Source organism: Anomaloglossus baeobatrachus, chromosome 4 (assembly GCF_048569485.1).
Source record: "Anomaloglossus baeobatrachus isolate aAnoBae1 chromosome 4, aAnoBae1.hap1, whole genome shotgun sequence".
Classification (NCBI taxonomy): Eukaryota; Metazoa; Chordata; class Amphibia; order Anura; family Aromobatidae; genus Anomaloglossus; species Anomaloglossus baeobatrachus.
In genome coordinates, this window is record NC_134356.1 from 346,429,645 (window position 1) to 346,451,368 (window position 21,724).

At 47.4% G+C, this 21,724-nt stretch overlaps 1 protein-coding gene across 1 annotated transcript in view; it reads left to right on the top strand.

The window, feature by feature from the left end:
- Positions 1-21,724, top strand: part of LOC142302402 (plexin-B2-like) — a 335,800-nt gene that overhangs the window by 276,087 nt on the left and 37,989 nt on the right. The window contains exons 17-19 of the mRNA XM_075343449.1: positions 4,808-4,916; positions 8,969-9,105; positions 19,511-19,678. Coding sequence (XP_075199564.1) covers positions 4,808-4,916; positions 8,969-9,105; positions 19,511-19,678 — 414 coding nt within the window. The remainder of the gene's footprint in view (positions 1-4,807; positions 4,917-8,968; positions 9,106-19,510; positions 19,679-21,724) is intronic.

Genomic DNA, 21,724 nt, shown 5'->3' on the forward strand with positions numbered 1-21,724 from the left:
GAGATGTCTACTGTGCTGTAATGGCCTTCCCACACACTGGCTGCAGGTGAGATGGGAGCTGAGCTCAGCGCAAAGCTGTGTGGCAGATCAGTGTCTGGCTCATACATCTGACCAACTCATTTCCATATAACAAAAACAGATTTCTCTGGAGCAATACTTTGGATTGTAGATATCAAGATATCATTTTCTTTAGTTTCCTATGCTCATAGAGACTGCTTAGGAGGGTTGATCCTACTGACCGATTCCTTTTATAGAAATAACCAGGGCCGGATTAAGGTTGGTGGGGGCCCCTGGGCAGAAAATCTGGTGGGGGCCCCATAACGTTAACATTTTTAGCCATAACAGTAGAGCGCGAACTGTAGCATTTAGATAGAAATCCAATGAACATTTATCCTGTTCTGCCACATTCAGATTTACAGTACTACAATACAGACACAGTCCAGGATCACTCACAGCCGTCACTTATACACGGAAAGTAGAGTTAAGGCTGCTTTACACATTTCGATCTCGTATGCGATCACACACGCCCCCATCGTATGTGCGGAACAGGCAATTTGTTGCCTGTGTCGCACAAACGATTACCCCCATCACACGTACCTTCCAAACAACCTCGCTGTGGGCAGCGAACATCCACTTCCTGGAGTGGGAGGGATATTCGGCGTCACAGCAACGTCACACAGCGGCCAGCCAATAGAAGCGGAGGGGCGGAGATGAGCGGGGCGTAAACATCCCGCCCACCTCCTTCCTTCCGCATTGCCGGCAGTACGCAGGTAAGCTGCAGTTCATTGTTCCCGGGGTATCACACGGAGCGATGTGTGCTGCCTCAAGAACGATGAACAACCAGACGTTCAATTTTTAGAAAATGAGCGACGTGTCAGCGATCAACGTTTTAACGCACAATCAGGGTCGCATGTAGCTGTCACACACTACAATATCGCTAACGATGCCGGATGTGCGTCACTTACGACGTGACACATCGTTAGATATATTATAGCGTGTAAAGCTTTACTCACATTTTTTACTGATCCCAATGTTAAGGCAGCCAGGGCCGGCTCCAGGTTTTTGTGGCCTCCGGGTGAAAGAGTCTCAGTGGACCCCATCCACACACAGACACGCACATACACATACAGGCATACATATACATATTTGAAGACAAATTCATAAAAATACATATAAACAGACAAATATATGCACAGTTATATACACTGACATATATGCAGACACAGACGCATTAGGGGTCGTGCGCACGTTGTGTAATTCCATGCATTTACACTGCGTATAGCACTGCAGTGTAAATGCATGCGTCCTGCATCCCCTATACAATCTATTTAGATTGTGCATGATATGTGCGCACGTAGCTTTTATGAACGCAGCGATTTGGGTGCTAAAATGTTGACCCAAATCTGTGCGTTCATAAAATGAGCATGTCAATTATTCCGTGCGCTATGGATGCAGCTCCCGCTCTGTCTATGGTGGGGGAAGCAGCCATAGCGCATGAAATCGGATTTTCTGTACTGAAAAACTGCATCCATTATGCAGTGTTTCTGCAGCGATTTGACGCGCACATGTGCTGTCAAATCGCTACAGAATATTCAGCAGTTACGTGTGCATGAGCCTTTACAGGTATTAATATGGGGAAATCGCCAGCAGCCTCACTCACCTCTCCCGCTTGTTTCCGTTAGCTCCTTCAGGACATGTGGCTGTGTTTCACGATGGCTGTCACTAACAGACATGACTGCACACTGACAGCACTGCTGTATATACATCACAGGAGGGGCAGGGGGCATAGACGTTACTGGAGTGGCAAACAGCTCTGGTGGTGTACTCATTACTGCGATGGGTGACATAGCGCTCTGGGGGACCCATATAGTTCTGGGGGGGGGCGCACAGACTGCTCTAATTCATATATACACACACACAGTACTGCTTCTTACACACACAGCTCTGACACACACACACTACAATGCACCCTCTACACACACACACACACACACACACTACAATGCACCCTCTACACACACACACACACAATGCACCCCACATCACCTCCTACACACACACACAATGCACCCCACATCACCTCCTACACACACACAATGCACCCCACATCACCACACACTACAATGCAGCCCCCCACACACACACACACTGCACCCCACATCACCTCCTACACACACACACACACACAATGCACCCCACATCACCACACACAATGCACCCCACATCACCTCACACACACACACACACAATGCACCCCACATCACCACACACTACAATGCACCCCCCCACACACACACACACACTGCACCCCACATCACCTCCTACACACACACACACAATGCACCCCACATCACCTCACAAACACACACACACAATGCACCCCACATCACCTCACAAACACACACAATGCACCCCACATCACCTCACACACACACACACACACAGAATACAATGCACCCCCCCTTTACCCCTCCCCCCACATACAATACAATGCACCCCCCCATTAACCCTCCCCCACACACAATACAATGCACCCCTCATTACCCTTCCCCACACAGAATACAATGCACCCTCCATTACCCTTCCCCACACACACGATACAATGCACCCTCCATTACCCCTCCCCCCATACACAATACAACCCTCATCACCCCCTACACACACAAATTACACTGCCCCATCACTACACACTCCTCCCTCCCTCGGAATACAGTACTCCTCCTCTGCCTGTCACAGAGCTGTGTTCCTTCACAAATGTTCCCGTTGTGTCCTCAGCCCCTCCTCACTCATCCCCATTAATTACACCTGTCTCTTCAGCTCCTTCATGGAGCGCTCGCTTCCTCTTGTCCCCTGTGCCGGCGCCTGCAGCACTGTGATGACGTCAGCAAGGTGCTGATCTCATCACGTTGCTGCACGTCGGGGGCGGGGCCGGGTCCCGGCACGCTGTTCAAATGTATTTACGTCTGAAAGATGCAAATACATTTGAATAGGAACGGAAAGAGGAAGCTGCGGTCATCGGCTCTGCTGCGCTCCTCTACACTGGGTGCATGCCGAGCACAGCACACAGCAGAGCCGACAGAGCACAGCGCGTTGCCTCCTGCTAGTGTGCCTGGCATGCACACACAGTGTAGAGGAGCGCAGCGGGGACAGCAGATACAGCGGCGCACTACACCGTGCCCCTGCTTCTAGGGAGAGGGAGGGGGAGGGGGAGGGGGGGAAGCTGCCCGCCCCTCGCTGGGTACAGCCGCAGCACATAGCAGGGAGCATTAGCACACCTGACCCCGGAAGTACAAGCGGCCGCTGGTACTTCCGGTGTCAATCAGCGTCCTGTGCCCGCAGTTTGTTTTTGCGTCTTAAAGACGCAGATACAAATAAATAGCGGTGCTTCAACACCCCGCGCCTCCCCCCCCCGAAAACACAGCTGATTTATTAGACTGTCTTTACGGAGGGGGAGAGGGTGGGAAGAAAAAAAAAATGCTGACAGGTGCCAAGTATGGTGGGGGCCCCCTTAGAAGCTCTTTTGGTGGGGGCCCCTGGGCTGGAGCCCCGTCTGCCCCGCCTATAATCCGGCCCTGGAAATAACCATTCTAATATCTTATTTCACAGTTTTCACTTTTCAGATGCCTCCCCGCACCCCTGCTTGCTTTTACACTGACCTTTTTACCTGCCTCCATTCTATTTTTAGTGAGGAAGAGATGACAAATTATCAGCTCATGGAGAGAACTGATTGCAGCTGCTGCCAATAGTTTTCTATGATGAGAGAAAGGGAAAGAGTTGAAAGGAATATCACGTTTGTCCCTAGGTTAAGTGGCTGTCGGTGCTTAGAATTGAACCCCTTTGAGATGGGATTTGGGCGTGTGCGCTGATGAAGCCATTGGCTATAATGACAGAAGAGTCACACTGCTCTGTTGTGCATCATTTTCGGCCATATTATGCCTATTTGGTACACGCAGCAAGATGTCATTGACTATGTTTGAATGAAGCCTTAAGGGTACTTTACATGCTGCGACATCGCTAGTGATCTCGTTAGCGATGTGAAATTCTAGATCGCAAGTGCGTAAGATGACCTATGTGCGACCTCAAGAGATCGCACTTGCGATCTAGAATTTCACATCGCTAACGAGATCACTAGCGATGTTGCAGTATGTAAAGTACCCTTTAGTCTCTAGTGAGCTTGGGGGGGGGGAGAAAAAAAAATAAAAATAGTCTGCAAAGGTGGAAAAATGTATAATTAGTATTATTAGGCCATGTGTCCACGGGAGAAAATACCTGCGGACTTTGCTGCGGAAAACCTGCAGATTTTCTATATTTTCCAGATAAATCCACAGGTTTGCGCAAGTACAGACACTCCCCATGTTATCCTATGGAATTTGGGGAGTGCAATTTCAATGCTGCGGAATTTGCACCTGCGGACAATGCTGTGGATTTCCCGCAGCTGTAAAGAACTGCATGTCAATTATTCATGCGGAATTTCCTGTGGATTTCCTGCCTTTCTACTATGTAGATACAGGGGGGAATTCCGCAGGTTTACCGCAACAATTCCGCCTGAAATCCGTAATAATGGATAGCTACGGGTTCCGGGGAGCTGCTGCGTGAACCTGCGGAAAATTCCGCAGGTACATTTTCTCGTGGGCACATGGCCATAAAGGTACAAACGAAACTGCTAATTTTAGGGTCACCGTTACTCTTGAACTGCTGAAATATTATGAAACTACATTGCTAATGGGGATCTTCTGTAGCATGGTGGACTAGTATTGTACTTTTTGTGTTTATCCGTATTACATGATTTTTCTATTTACATTTGAAGGGTTATATGCGAAGTTGGACATGCACCTTTTGCTCAGTCTGGAAACATTAATATAATGGTGAAGAAAAAGGAAGGAGTCTCGCCCAGCGATCTTCTTTTTACATATCAGGTAAATATAGGTGCCGTATGACTACCATCATTTTAGTCATCAGGAACAATTCTGTTTTTGAGTTGTTTTAATTTTAGATTGTGTTCCAACTCTTAGCTGTATATCATGAGCACATCTCGTCGTGCTCCTTGCCAGATATATACTTTGTGCTGATTGCATGGTAAAGCTTCTGTATGGTGTGATAATCTGCAGGAGTGTGGCTGATATACATAGCCGGACTCCTGTTCTAACTGCTGAGATCAGTATCCACACTGATCCCAGCTGTTTAACCCCTTATTTGCCAGTGTCGATAATGACAGCAGAACATGAGGTGTTTGACAGCGGGGAGAACGCTTCTTCTGTCAGCCCATCTGCACTCCCACAGTGCGATCACAAGGTGCTGATGGGTTGCTATGCCAAACCGGAGGCTTGACAATGGCCTTCATGTCTGCCCTGTACCACAGCCCCCGACTCAGCCCTGCACCACAGCCCCCGACTCAGCCCTGCACCACAGCCCGCGACTCGGCCCTGTACCACAGCCCGCGACTCGGCCCTGTACCACAGCCCGCAACTTGGACCCGGTACCACAGCCCGCTACTCGGCCCCGGTACCACAGCCCGTGACTCGCCCCCGGTACCACAGCCCGCGACTCGGCCCCGGTACCACAGCCCGCGACTCGGCCCCGGTACCACAGCCCGCGACTCGGCCCCGGTACCACAGCCCGCGAATCGGCCCCAGTACCACAGCCCGCGAATCGGCCCCAGTACCACAGCCCGCGAATCGGCCCCGGTACCACAGCCCGCGAATCAAACACTGATAGGTAAAGCAGTGCACTACTAGTAGTGTAATTTACTACCTATGTGATTGTTCATGTCCCCTTGGAAAACTGATAAATATAGTAAAAACAAATATAATTGTGTATGTAAGAAAAAAAAATAAGTATTGACACCCTCCGCCAAATCCCAGTTTTAAAAAAAAAAAAAATTTGAATTGGGAAAAAAATGTTCTTATAAAACCCACAATTTGTATCATCCATCTGTAATTACTATAACACTATATTACACTGTAAAACTGACATTTTGGAGAAATAAAAAATGAAATAAGTGATTAAGACGTTGAAGATATCCAAAAGTTGTATCATTAGAAGCTGCAGTGTGTTGTGCAAACAACAAGCTTTTACTCATATTTTTTGTATACAGCGCTGTAGAAGTTATGGCTCTCAGAATGTGATGCAGAAAATAAAAAATGATTCCATTAGTTAGAGAAGGCAATCAATATAATGCTCTGACACACATTATCCCGATTCCTTCAAAGCTTAGTATTGTTAACCTCGGACGGTTCTGATCTTCAATGGTAGTTGTATTGTATCTTGAACATTGCAGGGAAAGTGACATTAAAGCGTGCCCCATGATGTGTTCTGTGATGTTGAAGATTCAGCTGCAGGAAAGCTTCCCAAATCCCTCTCATAACTAGAGGCAATGTAAATGAATATGTGAGTTGCAGACTGATGCCGACACCACTGCAGTGGCTGCTTCCGATCTGAGCTGTGTGCATCCTTTGTGTCAGAGGATACTGTCAGCTTCAGATGAGGGTACCAACAAGCTGTCTACTTCTCTTGGCTCCCTTCCTAGTATGTACAGGAAGTGTGGAATTTCTGATGCTCCCTGGCACGGTAGCTTCAGATCAAAGCTGACATCTGCCCTTTTGGGATTGCTCAAAGCTTCTGTGTGCATCTTCTTTCATTTATAGGATATGGTAATGCTGCGGTTTGTAACTTTTTCTAAAAGTTCTTCGCAGAATGCATCATTATTCCACACAAGTATAGATATAATAACTGCAAATTGGAGACTTTAATGTTCAGCATAATAGTATTTTCTGGAACTATATACCGTGGATATGGAAAGTATTCAGACCCCTTAAAATATTTCACTCTTTGTTACATTGCAGCCATTTGGTGAATTTAAAAAAGTTGTTTTTTTTCCTCATTAATGTACACTCTGCACCCCATCTTGACAGAAAAACCCCCCAGAAATGTAGACATTTTTGCAAATTTATTAAAGAAGAAAAACTGAAATATCACATGGTCATAAGTATTCAGACCCTGTACTCAGTATTGCGTAGAAGCACCCTTTTGAGCTAATACAGCCATGAGTCTTCTTGGGAATGATGGAATAAGTTTTTCACACCTGGATTTGGGGATCCTCTGCCATTCTTCCTTGCAGATCCTCTCTAGTTCCATCAGGTTGGATGGTGAACGTTGATGGACAGCTATTTTCAGGTCTCTCCAGAGATGCTCAGTTGGGTTTAGGTCAGGGCTCTGGCTGGGCCAGTCAAGAATGGTCACGGAGTTGTTCTGAAGCCACTCCTTTGTTATTTTAGCTGTGTGCTTAGGGTCATTGTCTTGTTTGAAGGTGAATCTTTGGACAAGTCTGAGGTCCGAGCACTCTGGAAAAGGTTTTCTTCCACGATATCTCTGTACCTGGCCATATTCATCTTTCCTTCAATTGCAACCAGTCGTCTTGTCCCTGCAGCTGAAAAACGCCTATCAGTTTATTTAAACGCAGCTGGACTCCAATGAAGGAGTAGAACCATCTCATGAAGGATCACGAGGAAATGGACAGCATGTGCCTTAAATATGAGTGTCTGAGCAAAGGGTCTGAATACTTAAGACCATGTGATATTTCCGTTTTTCTTGTTTAATAAATTTGCAAAAAGTTAAACATTTTGGGTTTTTCTTTGGGGTGCAGAACAAATGGCAGCAATGAAACAAAGTGAAAAATGTAAAGGGGTCTGAATACTTTCCGTACCCACTGTAACTATATGCCAAACCAGAGGATAAAAGTCACTCTTCCCTGGCAGGCTGGTAAATTCCCATGATTTTTCACTTGCCTGACATCTAAAGCAATGTTCCATTCATTTTGTATTTGAAGCCAGAGTGTATTAAAAAATGAGGCATAAAAGAAAAGGTTGCTTCCATGTATGATCCATTCCTGGCTTTGCTTTCAAAAACCCGCACATGGAATTTGGAAACCTGCATGGATTGTCCACTGTAATACAGCCCTTTATTAATGGCCCCCAGATACTAAATCTATAAAATAAAAATTTACATTTAACTCCTGGATTTGCGCTGTCCCTCTTCACCTTTGCTCTGTATCCTCTGTGCAAATCAAGTGCCACTGATTGGCTGCAGCATTCACAATTTCATTGGAGCAGAACAGCATTTCTACTGCTCAGATGTAAATTTGAAAACTGCGGCAGTCATATGACATTGCCGACCATCTAATTTTTATTGTGGCCGCCTAACACTTTCCCAGATGTCGGAAAACCTAAGGGAAAGGGGATAGAAATTCAATATAGTGATCCTCTTTTTTGGTATGGAGATAAATCACTGTCAAAAACCCCCTTATACAGAACATAGGAGCACTCTGCCAAGCTGAGCGTTTTATGTGTGTATGGGCATGTCAGGATAGATAGTGTCTCTGTGATTACATCACGCTGTTCTCAGATTAGGAGGCTAAACCTGATTCCAGCGATGTGTCACTTACTGGACTACTTGCTGCAGTTTTGATAAAATCACTGTTTTACCAGCAGGAGATTATTACAAGAGGGCCTCTTAGACCTGTTGGCATGTAGTCCTCCATATTCAGGAGCACTTTATAACCCTGACCCCACCACTGATTGGCAGCTTTCTCCCTATGCACAGTATACATAGAAAACGGTCAGTGGGATAATACAGGGTTCTGCATTCAGAGAGCTGGGTAGATCTAGAGTAGAGAAAACAACTGATTTATCAAAACTACACTAAGCAGCCCAGTAAGTGACACATTGCTGGAATCAGGATCTCTGCCCCTACATTATGCTGCTCTCAAATGAGCTAGGAAAAACTTGGTGACAGATTCCTTTTTTCCTCTGAAAAACAGTTTGATTGCAACATATACTGGACAAAGATTTCACTGAAATGTAAAGGAAAAATGACTATCCTTTTCATAAACGGAAAAAGGTATTTAGTTTATACAGTGAAGTAATTTAATATGTACTATGGCTAAAGAACTTTTTTTTTCTTCTACCCCTAGGATCCGGAGCCGACCTCAGTGAGCCCAGAGGAAGGCGTGCTTGCTGGGGGAACGTACATTACAGTATTTGGAAAAAAACTGGAAACTGGATCAAAGGAGGATGTCCAAGTGTTTCTCGATACTTTCCCTTGTAAAGTGTATGTACTGTCTAAACGAACATATTTTATTTTCCATGGACTCAACGATTTATCCGATTATTTTCTCATACTGCTGAATGTAACGCAGACTTGTAACGTGAAGGTTAATCCGGCTCGCAGGCAGAGCACCGCATATGTGGGTCATAGTCTTGCAAAGAGTTGCAGAATCTTGAATAGGACATGAGAATTAATTAGGAGAGAAGGGAATTCACTGACTGCCTGGATAAACAGAGGCGAGGAGCGGGTTAGAGCCCAATAGGTAGTTTACAAAGGGGATTGGCTCCTCACCAGATGCCTGCCAAATTATATCTGAAAGGTTAGACTAATCAGTGCAGAAAATGCTGAGCACTTCGGAAGCATTAACCATTCTGCAGACTTTCGCTACTGTTCAGACCTGGTTTAGTGGTTGCCTTCCTAAACATATTTTAACTCTGCGTTCCCTAGATGACAGTAAATTGTGTTTAATACTGTTTGCCTACAGAGACAACATAAGTATCTTGAAACGCCACCAATTCTTTTTGGCTTAAACAAGGACTTTTTTTTTTCTAATGACAATTAAGTGGCTTCTGTGAGTAACATGGCAATGGTTGCCGTTCTAGAGTGAAGTAGATGTATGATTTAGTTATATCCGCGAGGGTCAATAGCTAATTGCAATGCTGTGTGAATGAAGGGGTTACCGTGCTGCTCACCAGAACCTTTGACTTCAAGCTGTGCTAGAGAACTTGCCAAATTGTTCCAGCTGTCCCTGTTGTATTGCGAAGCTTTGCTTAGAGATTTGCCAATTTGGCTGAAGAGAGATACAGTGATTAGTAACAAATGCTCCATGATTTTCAATTCCCTTTTAAATTATAAGTAACTTCAGCCATTGCCACTCCAGCTAATGTTCACGTCTGCACATCAAACAAAGGTATTTTCCATGTTCTGATCCGTGCCATACACGAGCTCAGAGTGATTCAGTACATTTATCTAAAACAAAAATACGCTTTTTCGGATTGAACGTGAAGACTATCATTTAGTACAGTGACTTTCCCTTAATCCAGAAGAACTTATTATCCAATATAATATGCACTCAGAATGCCGAGCATGTACAGCCTACAAGTAAAAAAACAATTCTAGCGGCATATATTGTTAATACGGTTTATTTAGGACTTTATCTTGTATCCGAACAGCGTATTCAATTCCCTAACCATCTAAAACCAGAGCCATGTCTTCAGACTCTGTACAGCAGTGCATGGAGTCTGTGTGAAACCATACATCATCCATCTTCTGCCATACTGGCTCCAGGAGAGTTTGTACGTAATGACAAAAATCAGTTCCTCTAAGGCCTGTTTCACACGTCAGTGATTCTGGTACGTTTGTGCTTTTTTTTTTCTACGTACCAGAATCACTGACATACGCAGAACCATTATAATCAATGGGTCTGCTCACACATCAGTGATTTTTCACAGAACGTGGCTCCGTGCGGCGTACCCGAGTGTGCGTGATTGCCACACGGAGACATGTACATTTTTTGATGGCATCACTGATGTCCCACGGACCACGCAGTGGTGTGATCTGTGAAACACGTGCCAGAAAAAAACGTGCATTTAAAATAGAAATCATTTTTACTCCCCCAGCTTCAGCGGCGCTCTCTGCAGCCTGTTCTGCCTGCTGCTTCTGAGCCGGCTCATTACTGTCGTGCATATTCATGAATGCACGACACAGCAGATCCGGAAGCAGCTGCTGCGGGGGTCACCACCGGCCGGATGCTGCACCGCGGGAGTGTTCAGCACCATGGAGAGCGGGAGCGCGCACAGGTGAGTTAATCTGTATGTGCAATCACTGACCACAGAGAACGGAGCCCAGACTGCACTTAGACAACCCACGTGTGCTGTGAATCACTGAACACGGAGGGACATGTGCGTGTTTTACACGTCAGTGAAGAGCGTCTGTATTTTTCACTGACGTGAAACGGGCCTTAGGCAGTGTTTCTCAATTCCAGTCCTCAAGACCCACCAACAGATCATGTTTTCAGGTTTTCCTCAAGCAGGCTTTCAGGATTTCCTTAAGGTTGCACAGGTGATGCAATTATCCCCTGTCTAATATTGAAGAAAACCTGAAAACATGATCTGTTGTTGGGTCTTGAGGACTGGAGTTGAGAAACACTGCTCTAAGGGAAAATATGTTCATACAGACTACAAATCTGAGAGAAATAAATATTTCTGGGCCTGTTTTACCCAAAGAAATGATCCATATGACTCCATATGAAGGTAAAATAGAGGCATCAGGTGCCTAAAGTAAATGACATGATCATGAGTGGCAGATAATAGTTTTATGTGACAGATAACCAGTATTTCATCTTAAGCTGGGGTCACACTAAACGACAGCGACAACGACGTCGCTGTTACGTCACCATTTTCTGTGACGTAGCAGCGACCTTGTAAGTCGCTGTTATGATCACTGCTTAGCTGTCAAACACAGCAACGCAGCAGCAATCATAACGACACGCGTCGCTGTGCTGCAACATGTGCAGAGAGCAGGGAGCCGCGCACACTGCTTAGCGCTGGCTCCTTGCTCTCCTAGCTACAGTACACATCGGGTTAATTACACGATGTGTCCTGCAGCTACATGTGCAGGGAGCCGCGCACACTGAGCGCTGGCTCCCTGCACTCCTAGCTACAGTACACATCGGGTTAATTACACGATGTGTCCTGCAGCTACATGTGCAGAGAGCAGGGAGCCGCGCACACTGCTTAGCGCTGGCTCCCTGCTCTCCTAGCTACAGTACACATCGGGTTAATTACACGATGTGTACTGCAGCTACATGTGCAGAGAGCAGGGAGCCGCGCACACTGCTTAGCGCTGGCTCCTTGCTCTCCTAGCTACAGTACACATCGGGTTAATTACACGATGTGTACTGCAGCTACATGTGCACAGAGCAGGAGCCGGCGCTGGCAGCGTGAGAGCGGCGGAGGCTGGTAACGAAGGTAAATATCGGGTAACCACCTTGGTTACCCGATGTTTACCTTGGTTACAGCTTACCGCAGCTGCCAGACGCCGGCTCCTGCTCCCTGCTCGTTTCATTTCGTCGCTCTCTCGCTGTCACACACAGCGATCTGTGCGTCACAGCGGGAGAGCGACGACCAAAAAATGAAGCAGGACATTCAGCAACGAGCAGCGACCTCACAGCAGGGGCCAGCTCGTTGCTGGATGTCACACACAGCGACAGCGACGGGACGTCGCTGCAACGTCACAGAAAATGGTGACGTAGCAGCGACGTCGCTGTGTGTGACACCACCTTAATAGACCTCAGAGGTGATTGTTGGCAAACAAGAAAATTTTGAGAAACCTAAACTTAAAGGGGTTTTTCTCACAAACAAATTTTCATTTTAATCAATAGATCTTGGAATAATCATTTCCATAATTGGATGGGTTTTAAAAAAAAAACAGAAGCCAAAAAAATGTATTTATTTTTTTTTTTTCACAAATTCAGATTATTTTTTTTTCCCACTTAAATACCAAACATACATAGAATTTTTTTTTTATCTGGAGAATCCTACTACAAAGTCAGTTTTACCGTATAGTGAATATGGTAAATAAAAAAAAAAAAAAACATTGTGAAATTGCACTTTTGTTTTTGTTTTTTTGTGATTTTTTTTTTTTTTTTTTTTTTTTTTAGCAATTTCAATGCACTTGAAATTTCTTCGGCGCTCTATTGGGAGACCCAGACGATTGGGTGTATAGCACTGCCTCCGGAGGCCACACAAAGCAATTACACTAAAAAGTGTAAGGCCCCTCCCCTTCTGGCTATACACCCCCAGTGGGATCACTGGCTCACCAGTTTTCTGCTTTGTGCGAAGGAGGTCAGACATCCACGCATAGCTCCACTGTTTGTAGTCAGCAGTAGCTGCTGGCTCTATCGGATGGAAGAAAAGAGGGCCCATATAGGGCCCCCAGCATGCTCCCTTCTCACCCGCGGTGGTGCTTGTAAGGTTGAGGTACCTATTGCTGGTACAGAGGCTGGAGCCCACATGCTGTTTTCCTTCCACATCCCCTGGAGGGCTCTGTGGAAGTGGGATCTTGCCGGCCCCCAAGCCCTGGGGCCGGGCTCCATCCACAGACCCATAGAACCTGCTGGATTGGGAGCGGGAGTGCCGTTCAGGGACAAGGCCCTGCAACTTTCAGGTACTCTGTGTCCCCGGCAGGCACGGACACTCTCAAGGCTTGCTGAGCGTTATAGTGCGCCGGGGACAGTAGCGCTGTACGCTGGGGGTTAGGTCACTGCAGCTTTGCTGAGTGACGTTATATGTTGGGAACTACTGCGCCGACCGCTCCTGGAGCGGCGGCGCAGCTGCGACTTGTGGTGCGCCGGGGGCTTTGCGCCGACCGCGCTTTTACGGCGGCGGCGCTTCTAACTTTAGCCCCCGGCTTCTGCGGCCTAGCGCCGCTTCGTTCCCGCCCCCACCCTGTCAATCAGGGTAGGGGAGAGACGCTGCTCAATGGCAGCGCCGAGGGCTGGAGCTTTATTTACATGCTCCAGCCCTCTCACTAGGCACAGGGGGAAGCAGACTTCCCGCTCTTCGTCGGTGTACGCCCAGGGCCCGCCCCCCCTCTCCACAAGGACGCCGGCAGCCATTACACATGCGATCTGGCTGGGGAAAGGCAGCAGGCTCTGGGAGACCCAGACTAGAGGGATTTCTGGCGACCACACACCGCTCCTAAGCGGGCGGTAAGCTGCACAGTAGTGCTGGCCCCACTAGTGCCTCAGTGATATATTAGTGTACTTCTTGCTTGGTACCATATATATATATATATATTTATATAGTGCACTGTAAGGTCGCTTCTTGGCTGGACACCCTGTACTGCTCTGAGGAGGCAGCAACATGTCATCCGCAAAACGCAAGGCTGCCAAGGCACGGGCTGTGTGCACTGTTTGTACTGCATGTGGGGCTGATCTACCGGCAGGCTCCAATGATTCACATTGTGTGCAATGTTCAGTCCCAGTGGCACTTCGTCAGCCAGAGCCTATTGTGGTGGTAGCCCAGGCAGAGACGCCTGTGAACCCTGCCCCGGTGACGGGGACAGACTTTGCAGTGTTTGCTGATAAAATGTCTGAGGCTATGACAAAAATCCTGGAGACCTTGCAGGCCAGGCCAGTTCCTCAGATCATGGACACTGCTGTGGCTATGCTCTCTGGTCCCCCTCAGTTGGAACTAATCCGTACTTCAAGGGGGTCTCAAGCATCACAAGCTGAAGTCTCTGACTCAGATGACAGTCCCAGGCAGCCTAAGCGAGCTCGCTGGGAAAGACCCTCGACGTCATCACACTGCTCAGGGTCTCAGCGAGAAGAGTCTCTCTGTGATGAGACTGAGGACGGTGATCAGGATTCTAATCCTGAGGCCCCTCTCAATCTGGATGCCCCTGATGGTGACGCCATGGTTAATGACCTTATATCGGCGATTAATAGACTGTTGGATATTTCTCCCCCAGCTCCTTCAGCAGAGGAGGCAGCTGCACAGCAGGAGAAGTTCCATTTCCTGTATCCCAAGCGTAAATTAAGTGCTTTTTTGGACCACTCTGACTTCAGAGAATCAATCCAGAAGCACGACGCTCATCCAGACAAGCGTTTCTCTAAACGTTCTAAGGATACCCGTTATCCTTTTCCCTCTGAAGTGGCCAAACGCTGGACCCAGTGCCCAAAGGTGGATCCCCCAATTTCCAAGCTTGCGGCTAGATCCATAGTCGCAGTAGAGGATGGCGCTTCACTTAAAGATGCCAACGACAGACAGATGGACCTTTGGTTAAAATCTGTCTATGAAGCTATCGGCGCGTCGTTTGCTCCAGCATTCGCGGCCGTGTGGGCACTACAAGCTATTTCAGCTGGTTTAGCACAGGTGGATGCTATCATGCATCCAGCAGTGCCACAGGTGGCGTCCCTAACTTCGCAAATGTCTGCGTTTGCGACCTATGCTATCAATGCTGTCCTAGAATCTACGAGCCGTACCTCTATGGCGGCCGCCAATTCTGTGGTTTTGCGCAGAGCCTTATGGTTAAAGGACTGGAAAGCAGATGCTGGTTCCAAAAAATGCTTAACCAGCTTGCCATTATCTAGAGACAGACTGTTTGGTGAGCCATTGGCTGAAATCATAAAACAGTCCAAGGGTAAGGACTCTTCCTTGCCGCAGCCCAGAGCAAGTAAACCTCAACAGAAAAAGTGGCAGTCGAGGTTTCGGTCCTTTCGAGGCTCGGGCAAGCCCCAATTCTCCTCGTCCAAAGGGACTCAGAAAGGACAAGGGAGCTCAGATTCCTGGCGGGCTCACTCACGCCCCAGGAAAGCAAATGCAGGAACCGCTTCCAAGGCGGCTACCTCATGACTTTCGGCCTCCTCCCTCCGCATCCTCGGTCGGTGGCAGGCTCTCCCGCTTTTGCGACATTTGGCTGTCACAGGTCAAAGACCGGTGGGTAACAGACATTTTGTCTCGCGGGTACAGAATCGAGTTCAGTTCTCGGCCTCCACTTCGGTTCTTCAGAACCTCCCCACACCCCAACCGAGCAGATGCCCTGCTGCAGGCGGTGGACTCTCTAAGAGCAGAAGGAGTCGTGATCCCTGTCCCCCCTCTGGAACGGGGGCGAGGATTTTACTCCAATCTCTTTGTGGTTCCAAAAAAGGACGGCTCCTTCCGTCCTGTTCTGGACCTAAAACTGCTCAACAAGCATGTGAACGCCAGGCGGTTCCGGATGGAATCCCTCCGCTCAGTCATTGCCTCAATGTCCCAAGGAGATTTCCTAGCATCAATAGACATCAAAGATGCTTATCTCCACGTGCCGATTGCTACGGAGCACCAACGCTTTCTGCGCTTCGTGATAGGAGACGAACATCTTCAGTTCGTGGCTCTGCCATTTGGTCTGGCGACAGCCCCCCTGGTGTTCACCAAGATCATGGCAGCAGTGGTAGCAGTCTTGCACTCTCACGGACACTCTGTGATCCCTTACTTGGACGATCTACTGGTCAAGGCACCCTCTCAGGAGGCATGCCAACTCAGCCTGAATTTTGCACTGGAGACTCTCCAGGCGTTCGGGTGGATCATCAACTTCCCAAAGTCAAATCTGTCACCGACCCAATCACTAACGTATCTTGGCATGGAGTTTCATACTCTCTCAGCGATAGTGAAGCTTCCGCTGAGCAAGCAGCGGTCACTACAGACAGGGGTGCAGGCTCTCCTTCAAAGTCAGTCGCACTCCTTAAGACGCCTCATGCACTTCCTCGGGAAGATGGTGGCGGCAATAGAGGCGGTTCCGTTTGCGCAGTTTCATCTGCGTCCACTTCAATGGGACATTCTCCGCCAATGGGACGGGAAGTCGACATCCCTGGACAGGAAAGTCTCCCTTTCCCAGACGGCCAAGGACTCTCTGCAGTGGTGGCTCCTTTCCACCTCCTTATCACAGGGAAGATCCTTCCTACCACCGTCCTGGGCGGTGGTCACGACAGACGCGAGTCTGTCAGGGTGGGGAGCAGTGTTTCTCCACCACAGGGCTCAGGGTACGTGGACTCAGCAGGAGTCCAGCCTTCAGATCAATGTTCTGGAAATCAGAGCAGTGTTTCTTGCCCTACTAGCCTTCCAGCAGTGGCTGGAAGGGAAGCAGATCCGAATTCAATCGGACAACTCCACAGCGGTGGCATACATCAATCACCAAGGAGGGACTCGCAGTCGGCAAGCCTTCCAGGAAGTCCGGCGCATTATGATGTGGGTGGAAGCCACGGCCTCCACCATATCCGCAGTTCACATCCCCGGCGTAGAAAACTGGGAAGCAGACTTCCTCAGTCGCCAGGGCATGGACGCAGGGGAATGGTCCCTTCACCCGGACGTGTTTCAGGAAATCTGTCGCCGATGGGGAAGGCCGGACGTCGACCTAATGGCGTCCCGGCACAACAACAAGGTCCCAACCTTCATGGCACGGTCTCGCGATCAAAGAGCTCTAGCAGCAGACGCCCTAGTGCAAGATTGGTCGCAGTTCCGGCTCCCTTATGTGTTTCCACCTCTGGCACTCTTGCCCAGAGTGCTACGCAAGATCAGATCCGACTGCAGCCGCGTCATACTCGTCGCTCCAGACTGGCCGAGGAGGGCGTGGTATCCGGATCTGTGGCATCTCACGGTCGGCCAACCGTGGGCACTACCAGACCGACCAGACTTACTGTCCCAAGGGCCGTTTTTCCATCGGAATTCTGCGGCCCTCAACCTGACTGCGTGGCCATTGAGTCCTGGATCCTAGCGTCTTCAGGCTTATCCCAAGGGGTCGTTGCCACCATGAGACAGGCTAGGAAGCCCACGTCTGCTAAGATCTACCACAGAACGTGGAGGATATTCTTATCCTGGTGCTCTGCTCAGAGAGTGTCTCCCTGGCCATTTGCATTACCTACCCTTCTTTCTTTCCTGCAATCTGGGTTAGAAAAAGGTTTGTCGCTCGGCTCCCTTAAAGGACAAGTCTCGGCGCTATCCGTCTTTTTTCAGAAGCGTCTAGCACGACTTTCTAAGGTGCGCACGTTCCTACAGGGGGTTTGCCATATAGTTCCCCCGTACAAGCGGCCGTTAGATCCATGGGATCTGAACAGGGTACTAGTTGCCCTCCAGAAGCCGCCCTTCGAGCCTCTGAAGGAGGTTTCACTTTCTAGACTATCACAGAAAGTGGCTTTTCTGGTAGCGATCACATCTCTTCGGAGAGTGTCTGAGCTAGCAGCGCTGTCTTCCAAGGCTCCCTTCCTGGTCTTCCACCAGGACAAGGTAGTGCTGCGCCCCATTCAGGAGTTTCTCCCGAAGGTGGTATCCTCTTTTCATCTTAATCAGGATATCTTTTTGCCTTCGTTTTGTCCTCATGCAGTTCATCGGTATGAGAAGGATTTACATTTGTTAGATCTGGTGAGAGCACTCAGAATCTACATTTCCCGCACAGCGCCCCTGCGCCGTTCGGATGCACTCTTTGTCCTTGTCGCTGGTAAGCGCAAAGGGTCACAGGCTTCTAAGGCCACCCTGGCTCGATGGATCAAAGAACCAATTCTTGAAGCCTACCGTTCTGCGGGGCTTCAGGTTCCATCAGGGCTGAAGGCCCATTCTACCAGAGCCGTGGGTGCGTCCTGGGCATTGCGACACCAGGCTACGGCTCAACAGGTGTGCCAGGCAGCTACCTGGTCGAGTCTGCACACTTTCACCAAACATTATCAGGTGCATACCTATGCTTCGGCGGACGCCAGCCTAGGTAGAAGAGTCCTGCAGGCGGCAGTTGCCTCCCCGTAGGGGAGGGCTGTCTTTGCAGCTCTAACATGAGGTATTTCTTTACCCACCCAGGGACAGCTTTTGGACGTCCCAATCGTCTGGGTCTCCCAATAGAGCGCCGAAGAAGAAGGGAATTTTGTTACTTACCGTAAATTCCTTTTCTTCTAGCTCTTATTGGGAGACCCAGCACCCGCCCTGTTGTCCTTCGGGATTTTTGGTTTGTTTGCGGGTACACATGTTGTTCATGTTGAACGGTTTTCAGTTCTCCGATGTTACTCGGAGTGAATTTGTTTAAACCAGTTATTGGCTTTCCTCCTTCTTGCTTTTGCACTAAAACTGGTGAGCCAGTGATCCCACTGGGGGTGTATAGCCAGAAGGGGAGGGGCCTTACACTTTTTAGTGTAATTGCTTTGTGTGGCCTCCGGAGGCAGTGCTATACACCCAATCGTCTGGGTCTCCCAATAAGAGCTAGAAGAAAAGGAATTTACGGTAAGTAACAAAATTCCCTTCTTCTGTCATGCTTCCAGTTCATCATTAGATAAAATGTCATTCAAAACTTGTCCTTCAAAAAAAAAAAAACAAGCCCTCATATGGCTATATGGAATTAGTGCTCGTGGAAAAGTTAAAGTGCAGAAACGGAAAATCGACCAGGTTGTGAAGAGGTTAAGTTTTTGCTGCATTGCTTTCCTATACCACCTGCTGAATGTTAGATCCTCTCAGCCAGAAGAGCAGGTGTTTCTATAGTGTTTCTTCTTTGATACCATGATGGTTAATCCCGATCACTTATCATATGTTTCGTGCGACTCCTGTTTATAAACCGCCAAATCTGCTAGCGGTTTATTATCCATGTGGATAATACTCTCCATTACAGACAAATCTACTTATTCCTAAATTGCACTTCTGAAATTCAGACTTAGAAGGCTCTAAAATTAGTCTATTTGTGAAAGATTATCTCTGGTATTTAGATTTCACAATTAATTATCTCCGCTAACCTTGAGGACATATTAGTTACCATATGGTTTATTTGTTTTTCCTGTGATAGACAACGAGGAGTGAATGAGACATATTTATTGCTTGGTACTTATTTATTGAAAGCTTTACCTGCTTAGCATTACCGCCTTGACATGTTTATTTTTTTTTGTCATCCTTATTTCTAGTGTTTCATTTGCTGAAAATATTGTCTGCATTACAAGTCAAGCAAGAAAAGCAGGAGATGTCAGGGTTTGGTTGCGCTATGGTGGTAGCACTGTAAAAGAAGCTGGAAAGTTTACGTATCGAAACAACCCCACCATTTCCCAGTTTAACCCTGATCGAAGTTTTGCCAGGTATTTACATTGTTTCCTACATAGCAATGTCTGCAACTTCTCTTTAACAAAAAAAATACTTTTGTATAAAAATCCTATATAAAGGCTATATTTAAGAGGCCCTTTTGCTCAATGTTATAATAGCAGCCACTCCATTGCAGAAATAACAGCAATCCAAATATTTGGTACCCATTGAGGTACTTTTACTTTTGTTGTTCTTCGTGTCCAGTGGTTGCTAGATAATTTTCACTGGGGGGGAATGTATTTTTTCATTCTGTATGACTTTCCAAATCAAAAGCAGGCAGCAGCACACAGAACAAAGAAGAATACCCCACCAAACACCCTATTGCTTAGGTTTTTCAGTGTGTGAGATTTTAATAGAGTCCTGTTCTAACCTGCATGATTAGAAAGTGCAGCGGAGTTTAGTGGTGTCACATTGCAATACCTTCTGTAAGCTTCCCTCCAGTCATAGCGTGTTCAGCACTGCTGTGCTGCCCTATCCCAAGCTTCCTGTTCAGAGATGAATCATACTTACAACTGTGCAGGGTCCTATTACATCTCACACAGGAGTAGACTGTTGTGCTTTTACTGCAGAATGATTACAAGTTGACCGTAGCACATCAGACATACGTGTAACTCCTCTCCACACAGACATTCTGGGGTAAGCGCCAGTGCTATGAGAGGAGAGTTTATAAAAGGGTTGTAATGTGACACAGCTATACTCAGCTGTGCTGCCTCTTTCCCCACATGGACCTGATCTGAAAGGTGTTAGTCACCTGTCCTCTAATTGCCCAGCACTTTCTAATTGTGCAGGACAGTAGACCAGCATGAGATCAGAGCTGTGTATTTTAACATCTCACACACTGAGAAATCTGCTCTAAGCTATAGTGTTATTTTTCTGCTGTGTTGCTGCTTTATGAGGGGACTCCTACAAAGATAATTACATATCCTAAGTGAAAACTATCTAATTATTGAACTTATTAGGTGCCAAATTATACTTTGATCTGTAATATCTCTACAACAAAGTGACGAAATAAAAAAAAAAACAACTTATTTTATTCTGTAACCCATATTAAATTGTGTGTCCAGTTTAACATGGAAAAAAAATGAAGTATCCTTTTTAAGGAACAATTTAATAGCCAAGACTGGTACAAATGGAACTTGCCTGTGGGGGTCAATGTTCTTGTTCCATTAGCTTTCTTGTTTCTTCTATAATATCCAAGTGCCTTCCTACAGCATTACATTTCGAGATTAGGTAGTGTAAGTAATAGGCATAGATAGGTGATAAGTTTACCTACAGGAGAATCATTATTGCCGCTTCCTACCGTATTTTTCGGACCATAAGACGAACCCTGGTTTTAGAGGCAGAAAATAAGAAAATTAAAATTTTAAGCAAAAAATTGTGGTCATGACACGCTGTTATGGGATGAGGATCTGCTGCTGACACTGTTATGGGGTACTGTTCCCAAATTCTTTACTAAGGTACCCCATCCTGGTAATGATCCTCCTGCCTTGTATATTATCCCCATCCTTGTATATATGTCCCTCATCCTGGTATAGCCCCCATCCTGCTCATATACCCCCATCCTGCTCATATACCCCCATCCTGCTCATATACCCCCATCCTGCTCATATACCCGCATCCTGCTCATATACCCGCATCCTGTTCATATACCCGCATCCTGCTCATATACCCGCATCCTGCTCATATACCCGCATCCTGCTCATATACCCGCATCCTGCTCATATACCCCCATCCTGCTCATATACCCCCATCCTGCAATATACCTCCATCCTGCTCATAATATACCCCCATCCTGGTAAATGGCCTGTATCCTATGGCACAGAAAAAAAATAAACGTTTATACTCACCTTTCCTTACTCCCTGCAGCATCTATCATCTTCCTCTGTGTCAGCAGCAGTGCCGCTGACCTGTGTGGAGCCGTCACCGTTCCCCTGCAGCATCGCGATGTCCTCCTGTCTGACGGCTTGCTGATGTATGTGGCGAGCGCGCACGGCGATGACGTCATTGCTGTGCTCACCGCTCTCTACACAGATACGCTGGCC